We start from the raw sequence: 22,944 nt of genomic DNA, 5'->3' as shown, positions 1-22,944 counted from the left end.
CACACCCCGCAGAGTCCGCGCAGGCACAGGGGAGCCGCTGGCCGGGCGCGGGGCCGGTCCTCGTGGGGACGCTGAAGGGCTGGCTCTTGCCTCCCTCTGGCTTCTCCCCACTCTGGCGGTTGGTGCACAGCTGCTACTGTTTCTCATCTGGCTCTGCTCGCAGCCAATGCGTTTTCACATGAGTCTGCTCAGCAATGATGTGAAACAGGAAGTGGGGAAGGAAGGCCGTGGCATGAGGCCGGCCTGCAACGTGGCCCGGAGCCCTCGGCAGGTCCCTGCACTTGGGCGAAGCATCGTCTCTGCGGACGGGCACATTGCCAACGCGGCTGCGTGGCGAGCTGGGGAAGAGGTCGTGGTGCCTGCAGGACACGGCACAGGTGGTGGCCACTGCTTCGTGCAGGCTGAGCTCACAGGGCTCATTCTGTGCAGGACAGACCCAGACCCAGACGCAAGGTCCATTTCTATTTCACTTCACTCCCAGAGAGCCTGGTACAGGTCTCAGAACAGACACGCTCTCCGTGACTAACGAGTGATGGACTCGGGACTAATCTGTATTCCTGGGAGAAAACAGGATGTCCGGACCTACCTGACAGGCATCCTCTCCTACGACAGCTCCCGAGCCGCCCTCCCCCTCCCCCGGATCCCCATCTCCAGGCCAGATGTCCTGCTTCTGTGGGGACGGCGGCCTGGCTGCAGGCACAGGCTGGGGAGCAGCACAGTGGGGCCCAAACCATCTAAGCCTTAGCCTAGGACAGTGGTCGGCAAACTGCAGCTCGCGAGCCACATGCGGCTCTTTGGCCCCTTGAGTGTGGCTCTTCCACAAAATACCGACTTCTGCACATGGGCCACAAAGTTTCAATCGCACTGTATGTGCGCGCCCACACGTGGTATTTTGTGGAAGAGCCACACTCAAGGGGCCAAAGAGCCACATGTGGCTCGCGAGCCGCGGTTTGCCGACCACGGGCCTAGGATGATCTCACCAGGGCAGACACTGGCCCCTGCGCCCACAGACACGGAACAGACCACTCCTCTCCGCCCACGGACCAGCAGGAGGGCCGGACAGAGATGCCCAGGGAGCAAGTGCCCAGCCAAGATGCAGTTGGCTGGAGACAGCGAGGAGCTTCCTGGAAGGTGTCTGGGGTTTCTTTCTCTCCCAGAGATCAGGAAAGGGTGAGGAGGGCGGAAAGAGGGCCTCTCCCGCACACTGTGGCTAACCCCGCCCTCCCCGAGTTTTACCTGAAAACAGGGGGTGCACATCGCGGGCTCACTTACCCTTTGCCACACTTGGGGTTCGGGTTGTCGGAGAGGAACATGGGCAGGAAGCGCATGAAGTCTCCCCCCTGGGGCCGCTGTTTGCCCTCGGGAGTCAGAGGCCTGCAGCGGATGCAGCCAGGGTCGGCCACTAGCAGAAACGAGGAAGGAGCCAAGGAAAAGAGAATGGGTCTCCAGATTTCACTTTAAAACATTTATGAGTACCTTTTCCTGAATCCTTTTCCTTATCCAAAAGCTTAAGCTCCTGTGAGTTTCACAGTCGGACGCATTTGACTGAGATGCCACCTCCATCTTGGCTATAACACGACCTTCCCTGCGTGAAGGGGCCCTGCATGAAGGTGCCCTGCGTGAAGGTGCCCTGCGTGAAGGTGCCCTGAGTGAAGGTGCCCTGCGTGAAGGTGCCCTGAGTGAAGGTGCCCTGCGTGAAGGTGCCCTGAGTGAAGGTGCCCTGAGTGAAGGTGCCCTGTGTGAAGGTGCCCTGTGTGAAGGTGCCCTGAGTGAAGGTGCCCTGTGTGAAGGTGCCCTGAGTGAAGGTGCCTTGCGTGAAGGTGCCCTGCGTGAAGGGGCCCTGCGTGAAGGTGCCCTGCGTGAAGGTGCCCTGAGTGAAGGTGCCCTGCGTGAAGGTGCCCTGTGTGAAGGTGCCCTGAGTGAAGGTGCCCTGAGTGAAGGTGCCCTGCGTGAAGGTGCCCTGCGTGAAGGTGCCCTGCGTGAAGGTGCCCTGCGTGAAGGTGCCCTGCGTGAAGGTGCCCTGAGTGAAGGTGCCCTGTGTGAAGGTGCCCTGCGTGAAGGTGCCCTGCGTGAAGGACGGCCTCATGGGCATCACGGAGCCAGGGCTCCCATGTGTTTATCAAGGAAACGCTGGGACGACCTCGACTCTCAGCGACCACAGGGCAGCCACAGAGCAGACGGCCGATACCCAGCAGGAGGCGACTGGCGTCGTTGGAAAAGACGAGAAACCCCAACTCTGAAACCAGAGCTCCTGACTCAGGCCTGGCTCAGCCTGCAGCCCTGGGGGGACAGCGAGTGACTGAGGAAGGGACGAGACCCAGCGCAGGCAGCGAGTGGGCACACGCGGAGGTGAGTGCCACGCGATTTCCACGTCACCACACTTTTCAGAAAAGCAGGACAGACTCGGGGGCGACGTACCCGAGGCGTTGCAGAACTGCCCGGAGCCGCTGTGGACCCGGCAGCACGAGGACTGCGGCTTGACCCAGTCGAAGTAGTCGTCGATCCAGGACGAGGGGGCGAAGCCGATCCGGGTGCTGGGGGGGAGAGGAGCGTGACCCCGGGAGCCCCAGGCCGGCCCTGCTCATGACACCCAGCTTCCCGGCTGCACCCAACGCTGCTGCCGGGCGGAAGGATGCTGCACTGGCCCTCCTGGAACCCTGAGCCCAGGCGGTACGTTAGTCCTCTAAAGGCTTTGCTCAGGGAAGGCTCGAGTCAGCATATGTTCCGAAAACCTCATTTCCCGAGAAAATACCTTTTCAGGGAGAACTTTCCTCAGGCAGCCCGGGGACAGGTACTCACTAGGCATCCAGCTCGGCCGCGTCGAACAGCTGCTGCACCAGCGAGTCGTTGTTGCAGCCCATGCCCCCGCACACCAGGTTCTGCCCCTGCAGGGATGTGTAGTCCAGCCCCTCCTCCACCACGAAGTAGACGGGTGGGCCCGCGTGCAGGAACTGGCTGAGGGACCTGAAATAGTCCATCACGTAGGAATCCTGGAAGAAGAGGCCGCAGGAAGAGTGTGGGCGCGCTGAGGGCGTCTGATGAGGCCCGGTCAGGACTCCCTGCATAGCTGGTCCCGTTCCCACCCTCCTGGGCTCTGGTGCTCCCGCAGGTCCCGCTGTCAGGAGGGGGCCTCATAGGGTCAGCCTGCTGCTCGCACCTGTGCTGTGCCCAGCACTGTCTGGGCTCATAGTGCCAGGCCCCACCGCACAGCCTGTGGCAGCTGAGGTCACAGGAGGCCCCGTCAGCACTGGCAGGCACAGCAGGCATTAACCTGAACCATCTGTGTGCACATTTGGAAATGTATCCACCCCTGACCGAGTACGTTAAAATAAAGGCATCTTACTTCTGGCATTGAAAGGGACTGGTCCAATCCAATTTCCACCTTGTTCAGGACGGCGATGCTAAAGGAGAGAACGCCCACGAACACGGCCATCTGGAATGGGGTGGGTCACAGAAGCACTGCTGGTTACAAGGAGCTGAGTAAGGCTCCGCACACAGAGCACAGGCCCCCCTAAACTGGACAGCAAGCCTGAATGGCACACCCAGCACACGGAGGACGGGCGTCTAGAGTCGGAACACCTGGCTCACAGGCGGCCGCTCCGTGCACACAGGGGACAAGGGGAAGTGCTAAGCCTCTTAGCTTCCATCTCCTCAATACACCAGGGAAACGAAGACTCTAATGCCAGCCGTTTTGTGGACGAAACAAGGAAAATCTAGGCATGATCTAGACTTCAGCGCAGCACCTGACACCAGTGCTCAGTGAGCCACAGCTGCTCTTACTTCCCCCGTCACTGGAAACTAACGTTTTCTTAGTGGAGCAGTGACAGACAGCAGCTGGGACCACATCCCGTATAGAAACTATAAACAGCTCTGCTGGTCGCGAGGACCAGAGATCGAGGTGCTGCGGGGACAGGGGAGGGGGCGCGCGACACTTCGGGGGCAGCACGGGAGACCCCTGGTCACGGATCTTCACTGTGTGGCAGGTCCATGAATCTTCACGGGGGATAAAAGGACAGGAACCAGACCCGCCCTCTGTGCCCAGTCCAAGTCCTGGTTTTGAGACTGAATTACAACTATGTGAGACACGGAGGAACTGGGCGAAGGGAATCTGGGCCCCTCTGTACCTTACAACTCAACCTATAATTATTCCAAAATAAAAACTCAAAACAAAAGCTCTTGCTTACATTGACTGCAAAAAAATAGCTAAAAACATTTACGCCCGGCCAGCGTGGCTCAGCGATTGAGCATTGACCTATGAACCAGGAGGTCAGGGTTCAACTGTTAGGGCACATGCCCAGGTTGCAGACTCGATCCTCAGTAGGGGGCGTGCAGGAGGCAGTTGATTGATGATTCTCTCTCAACATTGATGTTTCTATCTCTTTCCCTCTACCTTCCTCTATGAAATCAATAAAAATATATTTTAAAAAATAAGCATTTACTAGTACGTATTTGTCCGTATCAGCTTTGTTTCTGCACACGCAGCTGACAGCTGTCGGAGACCAATGTGTGCGGTTCTTAGGAGGCACGGGACAGAGTCTGTGCCGGGAGAAAAGAGGAAGGAAACCCAGTGAGTTCCCACCACGATTGGCCGCATCCAGGCCTTGAGCAGCAGTGGGGAGTAGGAGTCTCGGAAGAAACGGAACAAGCAGCTCTCGGAGGCCTGGAGGCCGGCGCCATCCTCGCCGCCGCGGACACAGCACAGGATGTCCAGCCGGTTGTTCTGAGGGACAAAGGGCGCAAAGGTCATGCCCTCCAGCGCGTCAGACTCCAGGTGGAACAGCCTGCAACCTGGTAACAACTCACCTCCTGACGCTTCACGTCCAACCCCAGGAGGCTGACGAAGCAGGTGATCTGGAGCAGGAAGTCGATGAGGACGGCCATCCCCGCAAACAGCGAGAAGGTGTGCACGGCGGGCATCACCGACAGGGCTCCTGGGGTGGCGGGTGGGAGGGAGGCGGCCGTCACTGCCACTCACCGCAGAGGGCGCTGGCGCGTCGCACGCTCCTGGGTCCAGAGAACACGAGGAGCTGCTCCCCGCCCCCCGCCTCCAAAGGGTGCTGGTCTCGGGAGGGACCCGAGCTGAGAGGAGGCTGTCAGCATCAGAACCACCTGGGAGTTAACATGCAGGTTCCTGGGCTCGGCCCCACCCGCTTAACCAGACAGTGGACTTCACCCCAATTCCCGAGTATTTCATAGGCTCTCTGAGCCAATGTGTGCACATCAATGCCTGAGAGCCACTAGCACAGGCCATTCTCACGGGGCCCTCCCTGTCCCCGTAAGAGGGACACGTTCCCATCTGCTGTCACACCAACATCAGTCTCTGTGTATTTACAGCCACATGAGGGAGCTCCACCCCCACAGCGCGGCTCAGACTCACGGAAGCTGGCCGCTCCGGGCCCACGGGCACTGCAGCCTGCTTGGCCCACACCCTACAAGCCATCTTAAACGTAACACACTTAGAAGGTAAAACCAGGAGCCCATGTTTAGCAGTGAGTCTGCTTCTCAGTGCTGCTGAGGAAAAGCCTGGCCCGCAGCACTGGGCCGGCGACACACTGGACAGGACAGGACGCTCGGACCTGCCCCGCAGCCCCCGCCGTGTCTCCCCGTGTCCGCCTGAGGCGCAGCAGCTGCGCCCACCCTCCCACTCGCCCTGGGTCTCGCCCTGGAGCTGAGAGGGGAACTAGCTGCTTTGCACCTGCACCATGAGAGGAGCTCAGGCAGGGTCGCAGGGCTCGGGGCTCCGTGGGAATGTCCGTGCTGAGAGGCTGCCCCTGCGAGGCCCTACTCGCCGTGAAGGCCTGGTGGCCCGCAGGCCTGTGTGGGCTGTGCCTCCTCTGACTTCTGGGCGAGCCTGACCGGCCTCCTCTCCAGAGGATGAGCCGCTTCTCTCACTACACGCCAGAGGCGGGCAGAGACAGCGGCCTGGGACTGGCTGACTTCCCCAGGAGGAAGGACTGTGAAAGTGCTGGTTCTGTTCCAGCTCCTTGGGCTGAGGAAAGACCTGAGAACCCAGCTTATCACCACGCGGGTCCCGTGAGCGCGTGCACAGGACGACTGCCCGGACAACAGCGTGCGCGCCCTGCAGCTGCTGCCTGCGGTTTGGAGCTGCTGCCTGGAGGGCTGTTCTGAGGAACCCGTGGCTGTGCGAGAAGCTATTTTCAAATACCAACATCTGCCGTGGGTGCCAGACAGGGGAAGTGGCAGAGGAGTCCTAGGCACCTGGACCCCAAGAGAGACACTGCCTGGAAGACGCAGGAAGACGACACTGGCTAACGGACACCAGGACCTGTCCCACGCTCTCTGGCGTCCACATGGCACCTCCCCGCTCAGTGCAGCTCAGGAAGGAAGAGCAGAGGGGCACGTCACACACCAGGCCCCTCCCCAGCAGCTGCAGCCGATTACCTAAGAAAAAAGCCACCGTCTCTGAAAAGGACGACAGGAACATGCTGGGGGCCACTTCTCCCAGGACCCTGCCCAGCTGCTGGTCCAGGGTCTCCCCTTCAAGGCGTTCGTCTCTCTTTAAAAAAATCAAGCATGCAACATGAACGTTTCTCAGTCACCACGCCACCGCTTTGCTTCTGTGTTAACAGTAAAGGAAAATGGTTAGTGGCATCTACGGATTGAACGTAATCTTTGGTGGGGGACCCGGCAGGTCTCAGGCTAGTTCATTCAGGGTGTTCCTGACGCCTGGGCGAGGTGACAGGCGAGGCTCCAGCAAAGGCTGGGTCACTTCTGAGGAAAGTACATGGGGGTGCGGGCTGCAGACGGCCGATCGTGAAATGACGAGCCACTTATGGGCCACTGAGTCCCACGCAGGGAAGGCTACGGACAAGGCGGGGCCAGGTGAGAACAGTGATGGAGACCGTTTTCTACCTGGCGGGTCCTGTGCTGACCTGCAGTCCTGTTAGTGGCACCTCTGACAAGTCTCTCCTTCCACACTACGCGGAGAATCATTCCATAGCACTTGCACCCAAAGTATTCTCCACAGCCCGTTAGCCCTTTTTGCATGTGTAGAGGGTGTCCCCCAAAATGTATGCGCACACTTCCGATAATTATAAAGGCAGTGTTTTTAAAAATACACTTCATTTTCAAACGTAGTAGAATCAGCTGTTAAAGTGTGTACGTACACATTCTTTTGGGACACTGTACTGAACATGTTTAAAATCAGATTCTCACCTTATCATACCAACCAAAGAGGGGGTGAACTTCTTGGTCCCCAATATGCAGAACAAGTGACGGACACCAGAGGGAAGGGGGGTCTGAGTGTCCGCACACACTCTGCGTGGAGCCGAGCGGCGCTCATGACGGACACCAGAGGGAAGGCGGGTCTGAGTGTCCGCACACACTCTGCGTGGAGCCGAGCGGCGCTCGTGGAGCTCGCCCGTGGCTGCCACACTCCGTGAGACACGACACGCACCTGGTAGGTCTGGACCAGAATGAAGATGTTGTCCACGCCGACCGCCAGCACCAGGAAGGGGATGACCTCGATCACAATGAGGGTGAGGGGGACCCCAGCGTAGCTGAAGATGCCCAGCGAGCAGGCCACCGAGCTCAGCACGATGAAGATGCCCGCGACGCCGAGGGAGACCTTGGAATCCACCTGGGACGCAACCAAGACGTCGCTGTCAGCATGCCCTGTCTGACCTGCCACTGATGGCCTTGTCTCCACCCGCCACACGGGAAGGCCCAACTGGAGCTAAAAGCTCAACTCGCAGTTTGAGAAAAAATAAGAAAAATTGTCTAGGTCTTCCTAAAGAAGTTATATCATGAGCTTCCATTCTTAGGTGGTAAGCAGACAAATTAGAAAAACTTGGACCATGTGAAATCAATTTTAAGTTGAAGACAAACCAAAAAGTTGGAACTGAGGAAATAAATTCAGGGAATAGGGAATGTTAAATACAACTAAAAAAGCACAGGGGAATTTGAGGCAGGTTTGAACATGATAAATTAAGAGGCAAAAACAGGGCCTAGGCTGCACCCTCCACTCCTAACGACACAGGCGCCCGCACCCCACACCAGAGGCCCGCACCAGAAGCCTGCTGCAGCTCTGGATGTGCCCCAAGGCGACGGAAATGTACAGAAACATGACGGCGTAGCTGGTCACCACGGTGGAGATGTCACTGTTACTCTCACGGTTTAGTTCGTCCTCAATACTTCGCTCAGCAGTGAAGGAAATGGTGAGATTTGGGTTCTTGTAGTTTTTCACAAAGTTAATAAACCTAAAGAGTACGAAGAAGTTTATAGTTTTAGTTAAAACTGAGTGAAAGCAAAGTGAGGGACTTCTTCCCAACTTTTAAAAAAAGTTTTTTAAATTTTTATTGATTAACTTTTTTAGGGAGGAAAAGAGAGACTGACTTGTTGTTCCACTTATTCGCACACTCGTGGGCTGATTCCTTCTGAGCCCCGAGGACTGAGCCCTGCACCTGGGGACGAGTCACCCGGCCGGGCCCTCCCAGCTTCTCCGCCCGAAGCCACGCTGACGCAGCCTTATCTGCACTCAGATCTTCTCCGCGGAGACGGAGGGAGACAGTCCCGACACCCTGAGTTTTCTGCCGTTTAAGTCGGTTTGGGACAAATTCGGAAGTCAGTTCCTCGTCTCATTCTCTTTCACTAAGATGATTTCTCAGTGCGGTCTGTGCACTGTGATAAAGTACATGCTTGTGGAGTATCATTTAAAAGCTGGTCACAGGTTAAAGAAGCTCTATCAGAACCTGGCTGACTCCTTTGCGGGATGGTGAGTTGATTCTGAAATTCCCAGGGAATCGCAAGGGGCCCAGAAGAGCGAAACCTGCTATTTCAAGAACAAGCAGGAGGGTCCGCATGTCCTGACTTCAATTCATCACAAAACGAGAGTGAACAGAGTGAGCTGCCCGCGCCAGGCTACACATTCAGAGTGAAGGAGCAGAACCAGAGTCCACTTACTTTCCAACAGAGGAGCAAACAGCGGAAAAGACTAACTTTTTCCGCAAATGGTGGGGGACAACTGGATACCACATGCAAGAGAACGCTGAACCTTTACCTCACACCACATCCAACAATGAGCTCAAAAGGACCGAAGACCTAATGTGAGAGCTGAAACAATGAGACGCTCAGAAAAGCACAGACATGAATCTGCACGTCCGGGGGTTAGGGTTCCCAGCCATGACACAAAAAGCACGAGTAACAAAAGAAAAACTGGATAAATTGGGCTTCATCCAAGTTAAAAACGACTGTGTCTCAGAGAACACCATCAAGAAAGCAAAAAACCAAAAACCAAAAAATGAGAGAAAATACTTGGAAATCATGTTATCTGATAAGGGACGTGCAGACTACATAAGAATTCTTATACTACAATCACAAAAATACAAATGACCAGCTAAAAAAAGGATAAAGAACATGAATAAACACCTCTCTGAGGAGGTAATGTGGAGGCAGTAAGGGCGTGAAGAGATGCTAGAAGTCGTCAGGCACCAGGGAACCACATCACAGCTGACAAGGCTGTGCTGACAAGGACGGGGAACATGAAACCGCCACACACTGCGGTGGGAACGTAAAGTGGTGCAGTCACTTTGGAAAACCATCTGGCAGTTCCTGAGTGACATGTGACCCACCCATCCTAATCGTAGTACACACCCAAGAGAAATAAAAAGCTCCCACAGACACTCGTGCACAAATGTCTACAGCAGCATTATTCGCAACAGTCACAGGAGCAACCGCCCGCCTGCCTCAGCGGGTGAATGGACACCAGAACCCGCTATGTCCACGGACGGACCGTCACGCGGCCGCAGAAAGGAAGGGACCGGCACGTGCCACGGCCTGGATTAACCTTGACAACATTTTGCTACATGGAAGGTGCCAGACACAGAATCTCACACACATGATTCCATTCATATAAACAAGTCCAGAATAGGAAAGTGCATGGAGACAGAAAGCAGTTAGTGGCTGCACAGGCTGGGAGGTGAGGACGAGAGGGTGGGGGTGGTCGCTAAAGGGGCAGGGCTGCGTTCTGAGGTAAAGACCGTCCTACCATTGGCTGTGGTGACGGCGGCACATCATCTGTGAATATACTAAAGCTGCTGAACTGAACGCTCTCACTAAGGGGGTGAAGTGTATGGTGTGGATCAGTCTCGATAAAGCTGCTTTTTAGGAGAATGCACTTGATGCAGATGATGGAGAGTCACAGCCCGTCCTCCTCATGTCGCCCCATTCCCTGGAGGCACAGACACGGTGACGCCGGCCTGGACAGCTTCCTGGGCGTGGGCAGCATGGGCAGCATATGCTTACTCACACGTGCTGACTGCGAGTTTATTTAGTGCATCTTGAACCACTTATCACCTGTCTGAATGTCTGCAGCACTTTCTACTTACTCAAGCCTTCCTAATAACGTACATCCAGCTAGCTCCCCGTTTTTGCTGTTAGAACATGACGAAGGAAAAGTTTCTGCATGCACACTTTTGTGTAGGGAGATCTGTTCAAATAATGTTTTAGGTACGTTTACTCACAGACCTCACTGGTAACGAGTGAAAAGACATCACTCAGATGCGGGGGGCGGGGGGGGGGGTAGTTTAGCGGAGGAGGCACAGGTGGTCTCTGCTGGTGCCCAGCTTCCCGCACACCCTGCGAGCACTCACTCTCTTTCCCAGGCCTGGGCCCTCTGGAGCTTCTCCGTGTCGTTGTAGTAATTATTGACAGGAAAGGTCATCACCAGGGCGGTGGCGTTATTGTAGTTTTGATCTAGAAAGGAAAAATGTGACATCGACAAGGTTACCAGCTTGCAGAAAAGTAGGTCAGTGCAAGGGGCAGTGACGGACAGCTGGCGACTTCTCCCGGGCTGCAGACCACGCCCCGAGCGCTCGGAACAGCAGTTCCTGAAACGGTGCCTGCGCAGCGTGGGGAACAAATGAAACGGGTTCTCTGTGGAAGCAGCACACACTGCCATCCGGGAAGACACCCTTTTATTTCATTCCGCAGCACACATCCCAGCAGAGCCGAGCGATGTCAGTGAGCGTCCCTCTCCTTCCTCTCCTCGCTCTCTTGGCCCTGCCCATCCTGGGACTCCTGCCAGGACACTCCACAGAGGCACAAGCAAACACACATACCCTCCCCTCCTTCTCTTTATACAACAGCCACGCACTATTCTGCACACTACGCTTTTACGTTTGTATCGTGAGGCTGTTTCCTTTTCGTACAGAAAGAGCTTCCTTATTCTTTAATCTGCTGTACAATATTGTCTAGTATAATGTAACCAACCTCCCACTGATGGATATATTTAGTTTTTAAAATCATCAACGGCCGAAACCAGTTTGGCTCGGTGGATAGAGCATCAGTCTGCGGACTGAAGGGTCCCAGGTTCGATTCCGCTCAAGGTCATAGACCTGGGTTGCGGGCACATCCCAGTGGGGGGTGTGCAGGAGGCAGCTGATCGATGTTTCTCTCTCATCGATGTTTCTAACTCTCTATCTCTCTCCCTTCCTCTCTGTAAAAAATCAATAAAATGTATTTTTTAAAAAGTCATCAACGAAGTTACTACAAGGACTAACCTTCTATTTTTAATATGCAAAGTACATATTTGTAGAATCAATTCTTACAATCACCGAATCAAAACGTTTTTGCATTTCTAATTGTGACTGATTCTCCCAAATTGCCCACCAAAATTCTACCCTATTTTTCACTCAACAGAATATTTACTGAGACACTTTAGTGCCCGGCAGGACTTAAGTACCATGGATACATCAGTGGACACAGGAGATGAGACCCCTGCCTTTTCCTGGAGTTTATATTCTAGGCCCCAGTTCACACGCCCCACCTGTGGCTGCCCCGCCGTCACCCATCGGTTCCGAGCTCACAGCCCTTTGCTCACCTGTGAGGCAGGAAGACTTAGGTGAGTGCCCGTCACTGCCTAGGAGTGGGGTGGAGCATGTCCCCTCTGTAATGTTAACTGTCATATGGCTTCCCTCCTTTTCTCTTTTTACACAAGAGCTCTTTATATATTAAATACTAATTTTTTCTCCAGTTTATTGCTTTTATTTTATTTTTTTTTAATTTTATTGATTTTTTATAGAGAGGAAGGGAGAGGGATAGAGAGCTACAAACATTGATGAGAGAGAAACATCGATCAGCTGCCTCCTGCACACCCCCTACTGGGGATGCGCCTACAACCAAGGTACATGCCCTTGACCGGAATCGAACCTGGGACCCTTCAGTCCGCAGGCCGACACTCTATCCACTGAGCCAAACCGGTCAGAGCTGCTTTTATTTTTTAAGCCCTTCTGGCGTTTGCTCTCCATGTAGGAATTTAAAGTTCTGATGTAGTCAAATCCATCAGTGATTCCTGTGGTGGCTCTGAGTTTTATCTTGCTAGAAATGCCTTCTCCATTTAAAAATTCCTCCTGTATTGTCTTCTAGTCCTTTATAGTTTCCCTTCTTACATTTCAACCTGGGGTCCATCTGGAATGCATTTTGGTGGAAGGAATAAGGTAGAGATCAAATTTAATCTGACGGCTATGACTAGCAAGCTGGTGCCGTCTTTCCCACCACAGAAATGGCACTTTATTACGGGCAGAGCAGGGCTTAGGAAACATCCGCCTCTGCATTAGGGTGGAGAAAACCCACGGAGTCGCCGTAATTAGGCTTCAGATGCCAGAGCCGCCATGTGAGTCAGCACCCACGGCCGGGCCACCCACCCCGAGGTGCTACGGGGACCAGCAAAGAGAAAGCCAACTGCTCCCCTTACCTTAACTGTGTCTGCGCTCTCAGCCAATGGCTCCCCCACCTTAACTGTGTCTGCGCTCTCAGCCAATGGCTCCCCCACCTTAACTGTGTCTGCGCTCTCAGCCAATGGCTCCCCCACCTTAACTGTGTCTGCGCTCTCAGCCAATGGCTACCCCACCTTAACTGTGTCTGCGCTCTCAGCCAATGGCTCTCCCACCTTAACTGTGTCTGCGTTCTTAGCCAATTGGTTTAGAAAGAAAAGAATCCATCAGTGTTCTGGGTCTCCACCTGGCATGGCGTCTCTTCCCGTCACAGGGGTTCTCAGCCTGAGGCCCCCGTATCCCGTGGGGTCCTACAGGTGGGCTCCCCGGGTTTCGGGAGTGCCTGAGGCTGCACTGCATGTTGTGTGACATATGCAATTACATGATCCCGGGGACACGCCCTTAACTTTTCACAGCTCCCTAAAGTGTGACCTAAATCCAGAAAAACACAAACCCACAGGAGATATTGCATTTGGGATTAAAGAAACAGGAGATTAATACAAGTGTTGAATGTGTAAAGCCTTTATGACTTCCACTGGACTGTCAATCAAGGCCAGGCCCACTATTCTCTCACTCACCGTCATAGCCTCCCAGCACCAGCCACGGGAACACAGGCCCCCCGAAGGTCCCCAGGCAGGGGTCGTGCAGCAGGCTGGTGTCGTTCAGCGAGGCAGGAGCCCTGCGAGGAGACAGCCCGTTAGAACCAGCCTCGGGCCACCCGAGACCTGACTGCTGACCAGGCCACCCCGTTTTTCACTCATGTATTCAACAGAACATCCACAAATCCAAGCATCACATGGGCCCTAAGGCTCCTCAGGACTCCCTGAGCGAGGCAGGAAACACAGCACGACGTGACTCGCGTCACTCGGTGCCGGGCAGACAGGGAGCAGCCTCACAGGAAGAGCAGTCCCTACAGGAGCAGCGTGTGCAGAGCCAGGCCCCGGCCCAGGGAGAATCCGCCGGGAGGGAGTAGGCTGTTCATGCACCTCAGTGTGGGGGTGGGGGCGGGGCAAGAACAGGCATCGGGGGAGGAGAAAGCAAGAGGTGGCAGTTTGAGGAACAAGAAGTCCTGTGTCCAGAGCATGGGGGACCCCGCGGGGACTCCCAAGAGAGAGGGGCCTGGGAAGTGACAGATGATGAGAAGAGGGCTCCGTGCTGGGCTAAGCATCGTGTTTCATCCTGAAGGCACGGGAATAACGAGACCTGGGACAGGGCAGGGGCTGCTCTCCAAAGACAACTGCGCACAAAGCGGAAGGAGGTCTGTGTGTGGGAAAGAGGGGTCAGGGAGACAGTCGGGGTCTGTGCAAGGTCCAGGGAGGACAGCCAGGAGCTCAGCCCCTAAAGGGTCACATTTAGGAACAAGAACAGACAGAACGTAAGGTCATCACCCCAGGCGAGGAGTCAGAGCGCTCCACTCCTGAGACGCGGTGCCCGCCAAGATGGCCAGAGCACCTCCCCCGGTGAAGAACAGCCCTGGTGACATCTGACCGGCTGAACAGGCGTGTCCAGGCCAGACCAGGACACAGGGCAGGGCGTCAGGGGCCGCCCAACTGCCTGAATTATAGACACTCTGCCAGCCAGACACGCCTCCTGCAGGAAGCAGCTTTCCTGCCCGAATCTAAACCTGCCCCGCCGGCCGCCTTGGCAAGGGGACGCTGCCCGGCTCAAGACCATTCCTGTCCTCACATAAACTCATGTGAACCATAAGGAGGGCACCGCAGCGTTCACATTTGTGTGTGTGGCTGTGTGACTGATGATGCCACGTGTTATCAGTCCGGACACAAGCCTCCTTCCGGCAGAGGCACCTGCGGCTCCTCAACACAGACTCTCACCTGGGCCTGACTTGCCGCTCCGTCCACTGTGGACTCTTCCTCCGAGTCCACAGCTCCCTTTCCCTCTGAGCAGTCCCACCCCAAAGCCGGCACCCTGCCTGCCCACCCGGCTCACCGTCTCCACGCCCGCCTCTGCCTGGCACCAGGGCTGCCCCCCTGCCCCCTCTGTTGGGAATCTGCCTCCGTGCTCACCCCGGCTCCCGGCCCACACGGGTGCAGCAGCAGCAAGCGCTTGGATGTCGGTGGGGGGGGGGGGGGGCGAGCGAGCGACCTGCCACATACCGGACACAGTACAGCAGGTGCGTGTGGTAATCTGCGTAGATAAAGAAGTCGTCCCCTATCTCGTGGTCCAGCATGGAGTGGCTGTTCTGGAAGTAATTTAACACACTCAGGATGGTGCAGTTCTTGTTATACGGGGAGAGCGGGGCCAAGCAGATGTCCTGGAGGGTCACGGTCTCGTTGTTGTAAGATGCAGTGATGTGTTCAATGGCTGTTTGTAAGTCAAGAACCTGAAACAAGATACAAATCCGGAAACACGTCAGATTTCTCTGAGTCTGACTCATCCCTGCTGCTGAGGGGTCAGAAGATAGAGTACTTGGGGGAAACCCTTCCTAAGACAGAGCAGAGCAGATGGGGGCACAGTGTGGCAGGGCATCTGATGACACCCAAGATGGCAAACTGGGATGGTGACCCTATATCGAGGCGTACAGAGAGATGGGGAGGCAACCCCATCACCAGGCAGAGCACATGAGCCTCATCCCTCACACCCTTCTCCAGCAGTGACCGGCAGGAAGCAGCAGTGACCGGCAGGGAGCAGCAGTGACCAGTAGGGCCAGCAGGGAGCAGCAGTGCCAGCAGAGAGAAGCAGGCCTTCTCCTCCAACATGCCCCTCACATCAACACCCGCTAAAGCCCAACGTTTAATGCCATTGTGCAATCACTGATTAAACAGGAGGAGGGAGGCAGTGTGTCCACAGGCACATTTCCCCGGGGCCAGCACGATGGAGAGAACAGGTGGATCTCATCCCAGATGCCTCAGTAGCTGCAGCCAGTGGCACCGTCACCCCTGAGGGCAGAGCAGTGGCCGCTCTGCCCAGGGCACAGGACCGGAAGGCTCAGACCTCTGGGTTCTAGCACATTATCTCTAAATGCCCAGGGGGAGAGTCACAGGTTCCCAAGGGAACTAGAACACAGACGCTTCAGTACAGAAACACTCACCCCAGCTTCTAGAAAGAAGCAAGACCTACCAGATGCAGCACATACAAAAGCGGATTTTTCATGCAGTTCAACACCTGTCATTCACCTTCTTGAGGACTCACTTTACTTTCACCATTAAGGTTTTTAATCTCCCACCACCCTCACACCCAGAGCTGGTGGTGAAGCCGGCAAACCACCGTGTGCCCTGGAACCGCTGTCTGCGGGCGCAGAGTACCTGGTGCAGAATCCCTTTGTCGAGCGGAGGTCCGAAGGGCACGTCGGACCCCGAGGGGTACGGCTCGTAAGTGTGCACGGCGGTGTGCGGCGCCTGGATGATGAGCTGCTCCGTGCGGAAGAAAGGCCCGAAGTGGGTGTCGAAGTACTCCTTCTCCAGGCGCGCCTGGCTGCTGGGGGCTGACCAGAGGTCCACGGGGCTGGTGGTGATGCGGACGAACACCAGGCCCGAGGAGCAGGCGGCAATGAAGGCCAGGGAGGAGAAAATGACACAGCCGGGGTTTCGGACACAGAAGGAGCCCCACCGGGTGAAGAGCCGCCTCAAGCAGCCCTCGAAGGCGGCACCAAGCGGGTCGCAGCAGGAGGCCTCCCCTAAAGGAGAAGAGGGGGTGGTAAGGGCCAGGCCATTCCTGAACGTTGGGCAGGGAAAGCATCAGCTACACCTCCACCTGGCAGGAGTCCTGGCTGCACCTCCCCGTGCGCTGGCCCTCAGCATCCTACCTGCCCTGGAGGCCACCCTTCCCGCCTGCCCACCATGACCGCCAGGCCCACCCCAGGAGGACGATGCTCAGGCACCCGCCTCTGAAAGGCCAGCTCTCTGGCACGCTGAGCTCAGCAGCTCCGTAACCTGCCCTGCTGCTCCCGCCTCAGCCCTGGTCAGCACCCAGCTCTGTCCCCGCCCATGGTCCCTGCCCACCGTCACCCATGGCTGCTGGTAATTACTTGGCTCCGACCTGCCGCCCCACTAGCCCGGAGTGACATGGCAGGGCCTGTCTGTCCTGCTCGGAGCTGTCCTTGGCCGGAGCAGTCTGTCCCCACAGGCGCATAAACACCCACGCCAACGCCACCCACCCTTTCATTCAAGTACAAGGGGCCTACCTGTGTCGCTGACACTAATCGGGAAAGCTATGCTGCTATCAATGGGGGTGTACTCGGAGACCAAGTACCGTTTTCTGAAAAGTGAAAGCACGTAAGTAGTATCAGGGGGTTTCAACACAAGGAGGTCTCTGACATTCCCGCTCAAAGCTTCCTTCCTCATCCCATGGCCCTCTTCCCCCTAAGTTCCCAGAGTGCTCGCACAGCGTCCATGTCTCTCCCCCAAGACACTGATCAACTACAGAGAGAAACAGTAACTCCACAGTGGAGAGCCCAGGGCTCACGGGGAGCGCCCAGAAAGGGGACTCGCTGACATCACGTGCCCCCAGCAGGACATGCTGAGAAAGGTGCCACAGCAGGGCTGTGAGGTTCCTGGGCAAAACCCACAGCCTCACCCAACCAAGAGGAAGTAGCGGTAAAGCTGAATCGAGGGACATTCCACAAACAACCGACCAGGACTCATCCAAAGTGCCAAAGTCATAAAAGGGAAAGACTAAGGCACTACCTGTCACCGGCTAGAGGAGACCAAGGAAACACAAAAGGGATGCAGTGTGGGGTCCCACAAGGGAAACAGGCAGGTTTTCATATCGTCCGTAGCTTAGCTAAGATTATACCACTGTCATTTCAGTGGCTTTGGTAATTATAAACGATGGGTTATGTAATTGCAACATTAGGGGAAACTGGGTAAAGGATAAAGTATGAATTAAGACCACACACACACACAACACACACACAGCACATCTTCGTACCTTTTTCCTAAGTCTAAAATTATTTTAAAATAAAAAGTTAAATAAAATAAACTGTCCTAAATCAAGATGCAAATATCTAAAGGGACTATAGTATAGTATTGCATTTAAATAAATTTGCATCAGATTAGGTTCCGAAGACTTTCTAATGGGTGGTCTCTGCACGGTGCTAATTCACACATCCTTTTAAATGAATCAGTGAGACCAGCTTCTAATGTCCCAGTGTCTGCACAGGCCCTGATTGTTTCCTGCTGCCAGACATAAGCATCCACAGGATGGTTTTAGTGCAGAGAACTGTTTCCTGTCTAAGTGCCCAAGGTCTGCCGCCTGAGCTGCAAGTGCACCGTGGGTCATGTGCTCTTACTCGGAAGGACAAACAAACGGCTTACCTATAGCACCACACGGCAAAAATGGCTCCAAAAAACATGAGCAGAAACGCCATGTAGGTGGCGCACATGACGATGTACATGGCGTCCAGGCCCCAGATTCTCCAGGGGACGGGAGGGGGCGGCGGCTGGGGTCGGGGGCCGCACACGGCCGAGCAGTCCTGGCAGCTGCAGGGCCCGGTGACCTCGTCCACGGGCTCGGCACAGCCCTTGGTGGCGTTGTTCATCGGCTCCATGCCGTGGGCCGGGAGGTCTGCAGCGAGGACGGTGTTGAGTGAAAGTCTCAATTTAAAAACACTACAGAGCTTGCGTTAAACACACTGAAACCCAATGATAAGCTCACTGAGCTCTATAGCACGACTGGAGGTTTCTGTCTGACCAGATTCTGTGCTGCCGCTGAGTCCCGTAAAATTTTAAGCTGCTGTGGTAACTGAGCACAGACGGTTTTGTCGCTGAGATTTGAGCGCCTCACCTTCCAAGGCCTGGTTCCCACTGAGCAGCGAGGCTGACACAGCGCAGAACTCCTGACCGGGCTTCTGCAAGGATCTGGCCTTTTATTTTTTAAATAAAAGCCCAGGTAACCCTTTCAATCACGCAGCAACACCTGAAGGCAAGTCTTCCTCCTCCTCCACCCCCCTCCCAGACCCCTGTGACCAGGGCAGGACAAGTGCCCGCCCCCTCTCCCGCTCAGGGGAGGGGCACCCAGGCTGCCGCCTGGCTCACGCTCCTGCTGCACTGAAGGCTCCTGGGCGCTAACACGCTGACTGCGCCACGCTGAGCGCGCGCCCACCTGAGAAGACGGGAGTGATGGTGAAGGGGGCCTGGCCGTTGTCCTTGTTGAACATGTACTCGATCCAGTTGGTGGCGTTGCAGGCTGCGGCCTCCTTCCCACACAGGAGCCCCAGGGCCTTGTCGTTGCTCGAGGGCGCCTCCACGTCCCTGCAGGCGTTGTACATGGCTAGCAGGGGAAAGGGAGGAAGGCGGAAATGCCACTGCCGTCACAGGGCGAGACCACAAAGGCCTCCGTGTGTGACCTGGAGTGCACGTGCATGTGCACCGTGGGCAGAAGGCAGGACGGAGCAGCCACAGTGCACAAGGGCGGCACCGGAGACCACCCCTGACCCAGCTCATCACACCGACTTGGCCAGAGTCCAGTCTCACACACGACAGGCAGGAAGCCAGTCCTCCCGGGAGCCCACGCTGCCCAGAGGCACCCTCCCTCCTGCACGGAGGAGCGGCTGAGGCTGAGGATGGACAGCTAAGAGCTTAGTGCCCCTCAGTCAACAAAGCTGGCTCCAGAAACCTCCTGCGGCAGGAAACTACACTGTAATAGGACTGTTTTCGTACTTCACGGGCAGAGTATGCACTGCACGTGTACAGGACCACACCTGCCATCTGTGTATTTTGTTTCTTTCTAATTTGTCTGGCTTACATTTTTCTTTCCTTTCCCTAAGTCTGGGGGTTCCTCTCTCATCCACTCTGGACAGTCCTCAGCCGTTTTCCTTTTGCTCACTGTCTCCCCAACTCTCTCTCTCTTGTCTTTTGTCAGAGCTCCAAACTTTACCCCATGTGCCACTTCTGTAATCATCTGTGCAAGCCTCTGCTGTTCTCTGGGTAATTCCGTCACATCTTCCAGCCTGCCACGTGGTTTTCAGGTTTTTATTTTAGTGAATATTTCAAGCATACAGAAAACATGGAGGATACAATTCCCATTTACTCACCACCCCACTATAGCTATCTCACTACTTTACATTTGCCTCAACATTAAAAAAAAAAAAAAAAGACTAAAGACACAACTGAGGCTCTGACTCCCTCCCTGTGACCATCCTCCGTCCTTAAGGCAACCACATCCTGAATTTGATGCTTATCTTTCCTGTGCATGCACACACTTTTATGTCATATTCATGAATATATAGCATTGTTTAATATAAACAACATATTAACATGTATATTCTATAACATTTTAGTCAACATTTTAAAGCAGGGGTCCTCAAACTACGACCTGCGGGCCACATGTGGCCGCCGAAAACATTTATCTGGCCCACCGAGTGTTTTTGACGCCGCTGCCTGTCCTGCTTAGCAGCCGACTCGTCCCGGCCTGCAGTGCGCATGTGTGGAATGTCTGAGGGACAGTGAACTGGCCCCTGTTTAAAAAGTTTGAGGACCTCTGTTTTAAAGAGTCATTCATGTGAATGCCCTAACTCTCAGATATTTGAACAGTTTTAAGTATTCCATTATTGACTATGACTATGCTCCCATATATTATCCATTCTCTTAATTAGCATTAGTGTCTCTGATTTTTTGTTTCTAAAAACTTCCAAGGTTAGCATTTTTAGTCTAAATATTTTTTAGTATAATGAGCAAAAATAGAAACTAGATGAATAGAGAATCAATTCTCTCGCTTCATCTATCAACTAGCCACTTTCCTTAATCAGTAGCAGCACTCCTGTTACATGGATCGATTTCCACATGCATGGTTCAGAATGACCTCTCTCTGTCCAGCAGACTGTCTTTTATGTCACATCTTTTGGCATCTTACTTTCTGTTGCTTCTGTGAGTGGGACTTTTATCTATTAATTTTTTGTTATGTTTTTAATTGGCCATTACAGTTAAAGTTGTATGTTGCTCTTCTAATCAACAACTCTGTCAAATTCTTACTCTCTTACTTTATAGGTCATTCTTGGGCACATGATTTAGCTGTGTCTGATCTGCTGCTTATCTTTTAGCAATTTAAATGACTATTTCTCATTAATAGGTCCAGGTGGTTCTATTTCTAATCTTTCATTCTCTTTCTCTAGAATCTTATTCTTTCAAAATTCTTTCATCTCCGCCCTAGCCAGTGTGGCTCAGATGGATAAGCGTTGTCCCATGCACCAAAAGGCTGCTGGTTCGATTCCCGGTCAGAGTACATGTCCCGGTTGCCAGTTCAATCCCCAGTTGGGTGCTGGTGGGAAGTAACCAATCAGTGTTTCTCTCTCCCTCTCCCTTCCACTCTCTTTCAAATCAATAAAAACATATTTTTAAAAAATTCCTTTATTTCAGTGATTTTCAACAAACATCATATGGTCTTTTCAGACTGTCCTATTATTTCTACTTGTTGGGGTCCCTCTCCCTGGATTGCTATACCTGCTTCCTTTCCCTTCTGGCAATCTGTTTCTTCACAGCCAAAATGTCCTCTCTGCCAACTACTCTCCACCCCACTCCTCAGTCTTGCAGTAATTCATGGAGTTACACAATTCATGTCCAACAGAACCACAGTTCCACTGTTTCTAAAATGTACAGAAGGAAACTTGCACATACTCAGAATTCCCATGTGGAAGCATATAGTTAGGAAGTAGTTAAAGCAAATCTCCTCTTTCAGGAGATTTATAGGGTTTTATAGGGTTCGGATACAAGCAGCAACAACCTGCATTCACGGCCAATGAAACAAACATTGTCACTTTCACACAGTTGACAGGACAGCGAAAAGGAACAACCTGATCCACAGCCGGATACCAATTGTATAAGAGGAATAATTGAAAGTGTACTTACCATTGGCAAAACTCTCTCCGACATAGTACTGTAGCTCCTTCACGTTGGTTTTATTCTCGTGGGTAACAGGGTCCACATACTCTTCGGTTTCTGTAACGTTCAGAAACTGGCTTTGTCGAGGGCTACATGTCAGCTCACAAAACAAGTTCATCAGGTTATAAAAACAGGATGGACATCTAGAGAAAAAGTAATCATACTTTGTATGATGTCACAGATAACAGGACTAACAAAACGATGATTTAAAATAGGAAAAGCATATTTAAATTTTATTATCATGAAGACACATTACACCCAGCCACTATAAATAAGCCTAAACCAGGGGTGGGCAAACTTTTTGACTCGAGGGCCACAATGGGTTCTTAAACTGGACCGGAGGGCCGGAACAAAAGCATGGATGGAGTGTTTGTGTGAACTAATATAAATTCAAAGTAAACATCATTACATAAAAGGGTACGGTCTTTTTTTTCAATAGTTTATTCATTTCAAACGGGCCGGATCCGGCCCGCGGGCCGTATGCCCACGGCTGGTAAACCCTCGTGTTAAAATAAAGACACCTCTCTAAACACGGCCCTTATTACTACATCTATGTTGTCCAGATGTAATGTCAAACAGCAAAATGCGTCTCTGAATTCTGCACTTTCTAATTTAGAGAAATGTTTTCCATGACTTGAAGCTAAAGGGACTTAAACGCCTCATGATGACAGTGATGAGTTTACGGCCCACTGAAGGGCTCTCCCCAGCCCCGGCTAACACAGGCCTCCCTCACTCAGGAGCACTCCCTGTGGCCTGAGGAGAGAGCAGCCCTGGTGGTCGGAGGAGCAAAACCACAGCTGCCTGCGGGCCTCAGGCTCGAAGGTTAAGCTCCTGAGGTGGAGTTTTGTGGCAAAAGCACTCTCTCCTCTCTGGCTCACAGCTCTCTGCAAAACGACTGCTTCATTGGACCTGCAGCACAACCAGTCACAACGGCTCCGATCCGAGGGCGACACTCGGGACGTGTTTGAGCCTCACAGCCCCTGGTGCAGTGAAGACAGGGCCACACACCCTGACCCTCACGAGTCTTGTGCGTTACCATGACAACAACGGGAAGGACACCGGCACCATTTATAAAACCACTTTCGGTGCAGTTTTGTCACTCTCCACGAATTACAAACTCCCGCCCAGCTACGCATTTAATCTCCACAGTCCTCGATCTGACAGCTGCCTGGCATTCCACAGAGCGACTTCTCATTGTTTCCACTGTGGATAAAGCGTTGGCACCGCTGACAACATGGAGACAATGCGGTTACCTCTGACATCGTAATGCCTTCCCTAGGCGGTGCTAAAGAAACAAGATTGCCGAGCGGTGGCTCCAGGCTGGCTCCATCGGCACCACAGGACATGCCGCCCAATCAGATCTTAACTTTCCATCTGTC

General features: G+C 53.9%; 1 protein-coding gene across 1 annotated transcript in view; it reads right to left on the bottom strand.

Moving 5' to 3' along the window:
• The window catches only part of NPC1 (NPC intracellular cholesterol transporter 1), a 38,473-nt gene that overhangs the window by 3,950 nt on the left and 11,579 nt on the right, over positions 1–22,944 (bottom strand). The window contains exons 4-20 of the mRNA XM_081096693.1: positions 21,533–21,708; positions 18,792–18,959; positions 18,005–18,254; positions 16,873–16,946; positions 15,995–16,365; positions 14,846–15,072; positions 13,310–13,410; positions 10,611–10,713; positions 8,030–8,219; positions 7,418–7,600; positions 6,403–6,517; positions 4,804–4,931; positions 4,580–4,720; positions 3,344–3,433; positions 2,800–2,990; positions 2,419–2,534; positions 1,273–1,402 (exon numbers count right to left, since the gene is read on the bottom strand). Coding sequence (XP_080952819.1) covers positions 1,273–1,402; positions 2,419–2,534; positions 2,800–2,990; positions 3,344–3,433; positions 4,580–4,720; positions 4,804–4,931; positions 6,403–6,517; positions 7,418–7,600; positions 8,030–8,219; positions 10,611–10,713; positions 13,310–13,410; positions 14,846–15,072; positions 15,995–16,365; positions 16,873–16,946; positions 18,005–18,254; positions 18,792–18,959; positions 21,533–21,708 — 2,754 coding nt within the window. The remainder of the gene's footprint in view (positions 1–1,272; positions 1,403–2,418; positions 2,535–2,799; positions 2,991–3,343; positions 3,434–4,579; positions 4,721–4,803; positions 4,932–6,402; positions 6,518–7,417; positions 7,601–8,029; positions 8,220–10,610; positions 10,714–13,309; positions 13,411–14,845; positions 15,073–15,994; positions 16,366–16,872; positions 16,947–18,004; positions 18,255–18,791; positions 18,960–21,532; positions 21,709–22,944) is intronic.

This window comes from Myotis nattereri, assembly GCF_964212035.1.
Source record: "Myotis nattereri genome assembly, chromosome: 8".
NCBI lineage: Eukaryota > Metazoa > Chordata > Mammalia > Chiroptera > Vespertilionidae > Myotis > Myotis nattereri.
The sequence above is the reverse complement of the archived record's forward strand: the minus strand, read 5'-3'. Positions and strand labels throughout refer to the sequence as shown.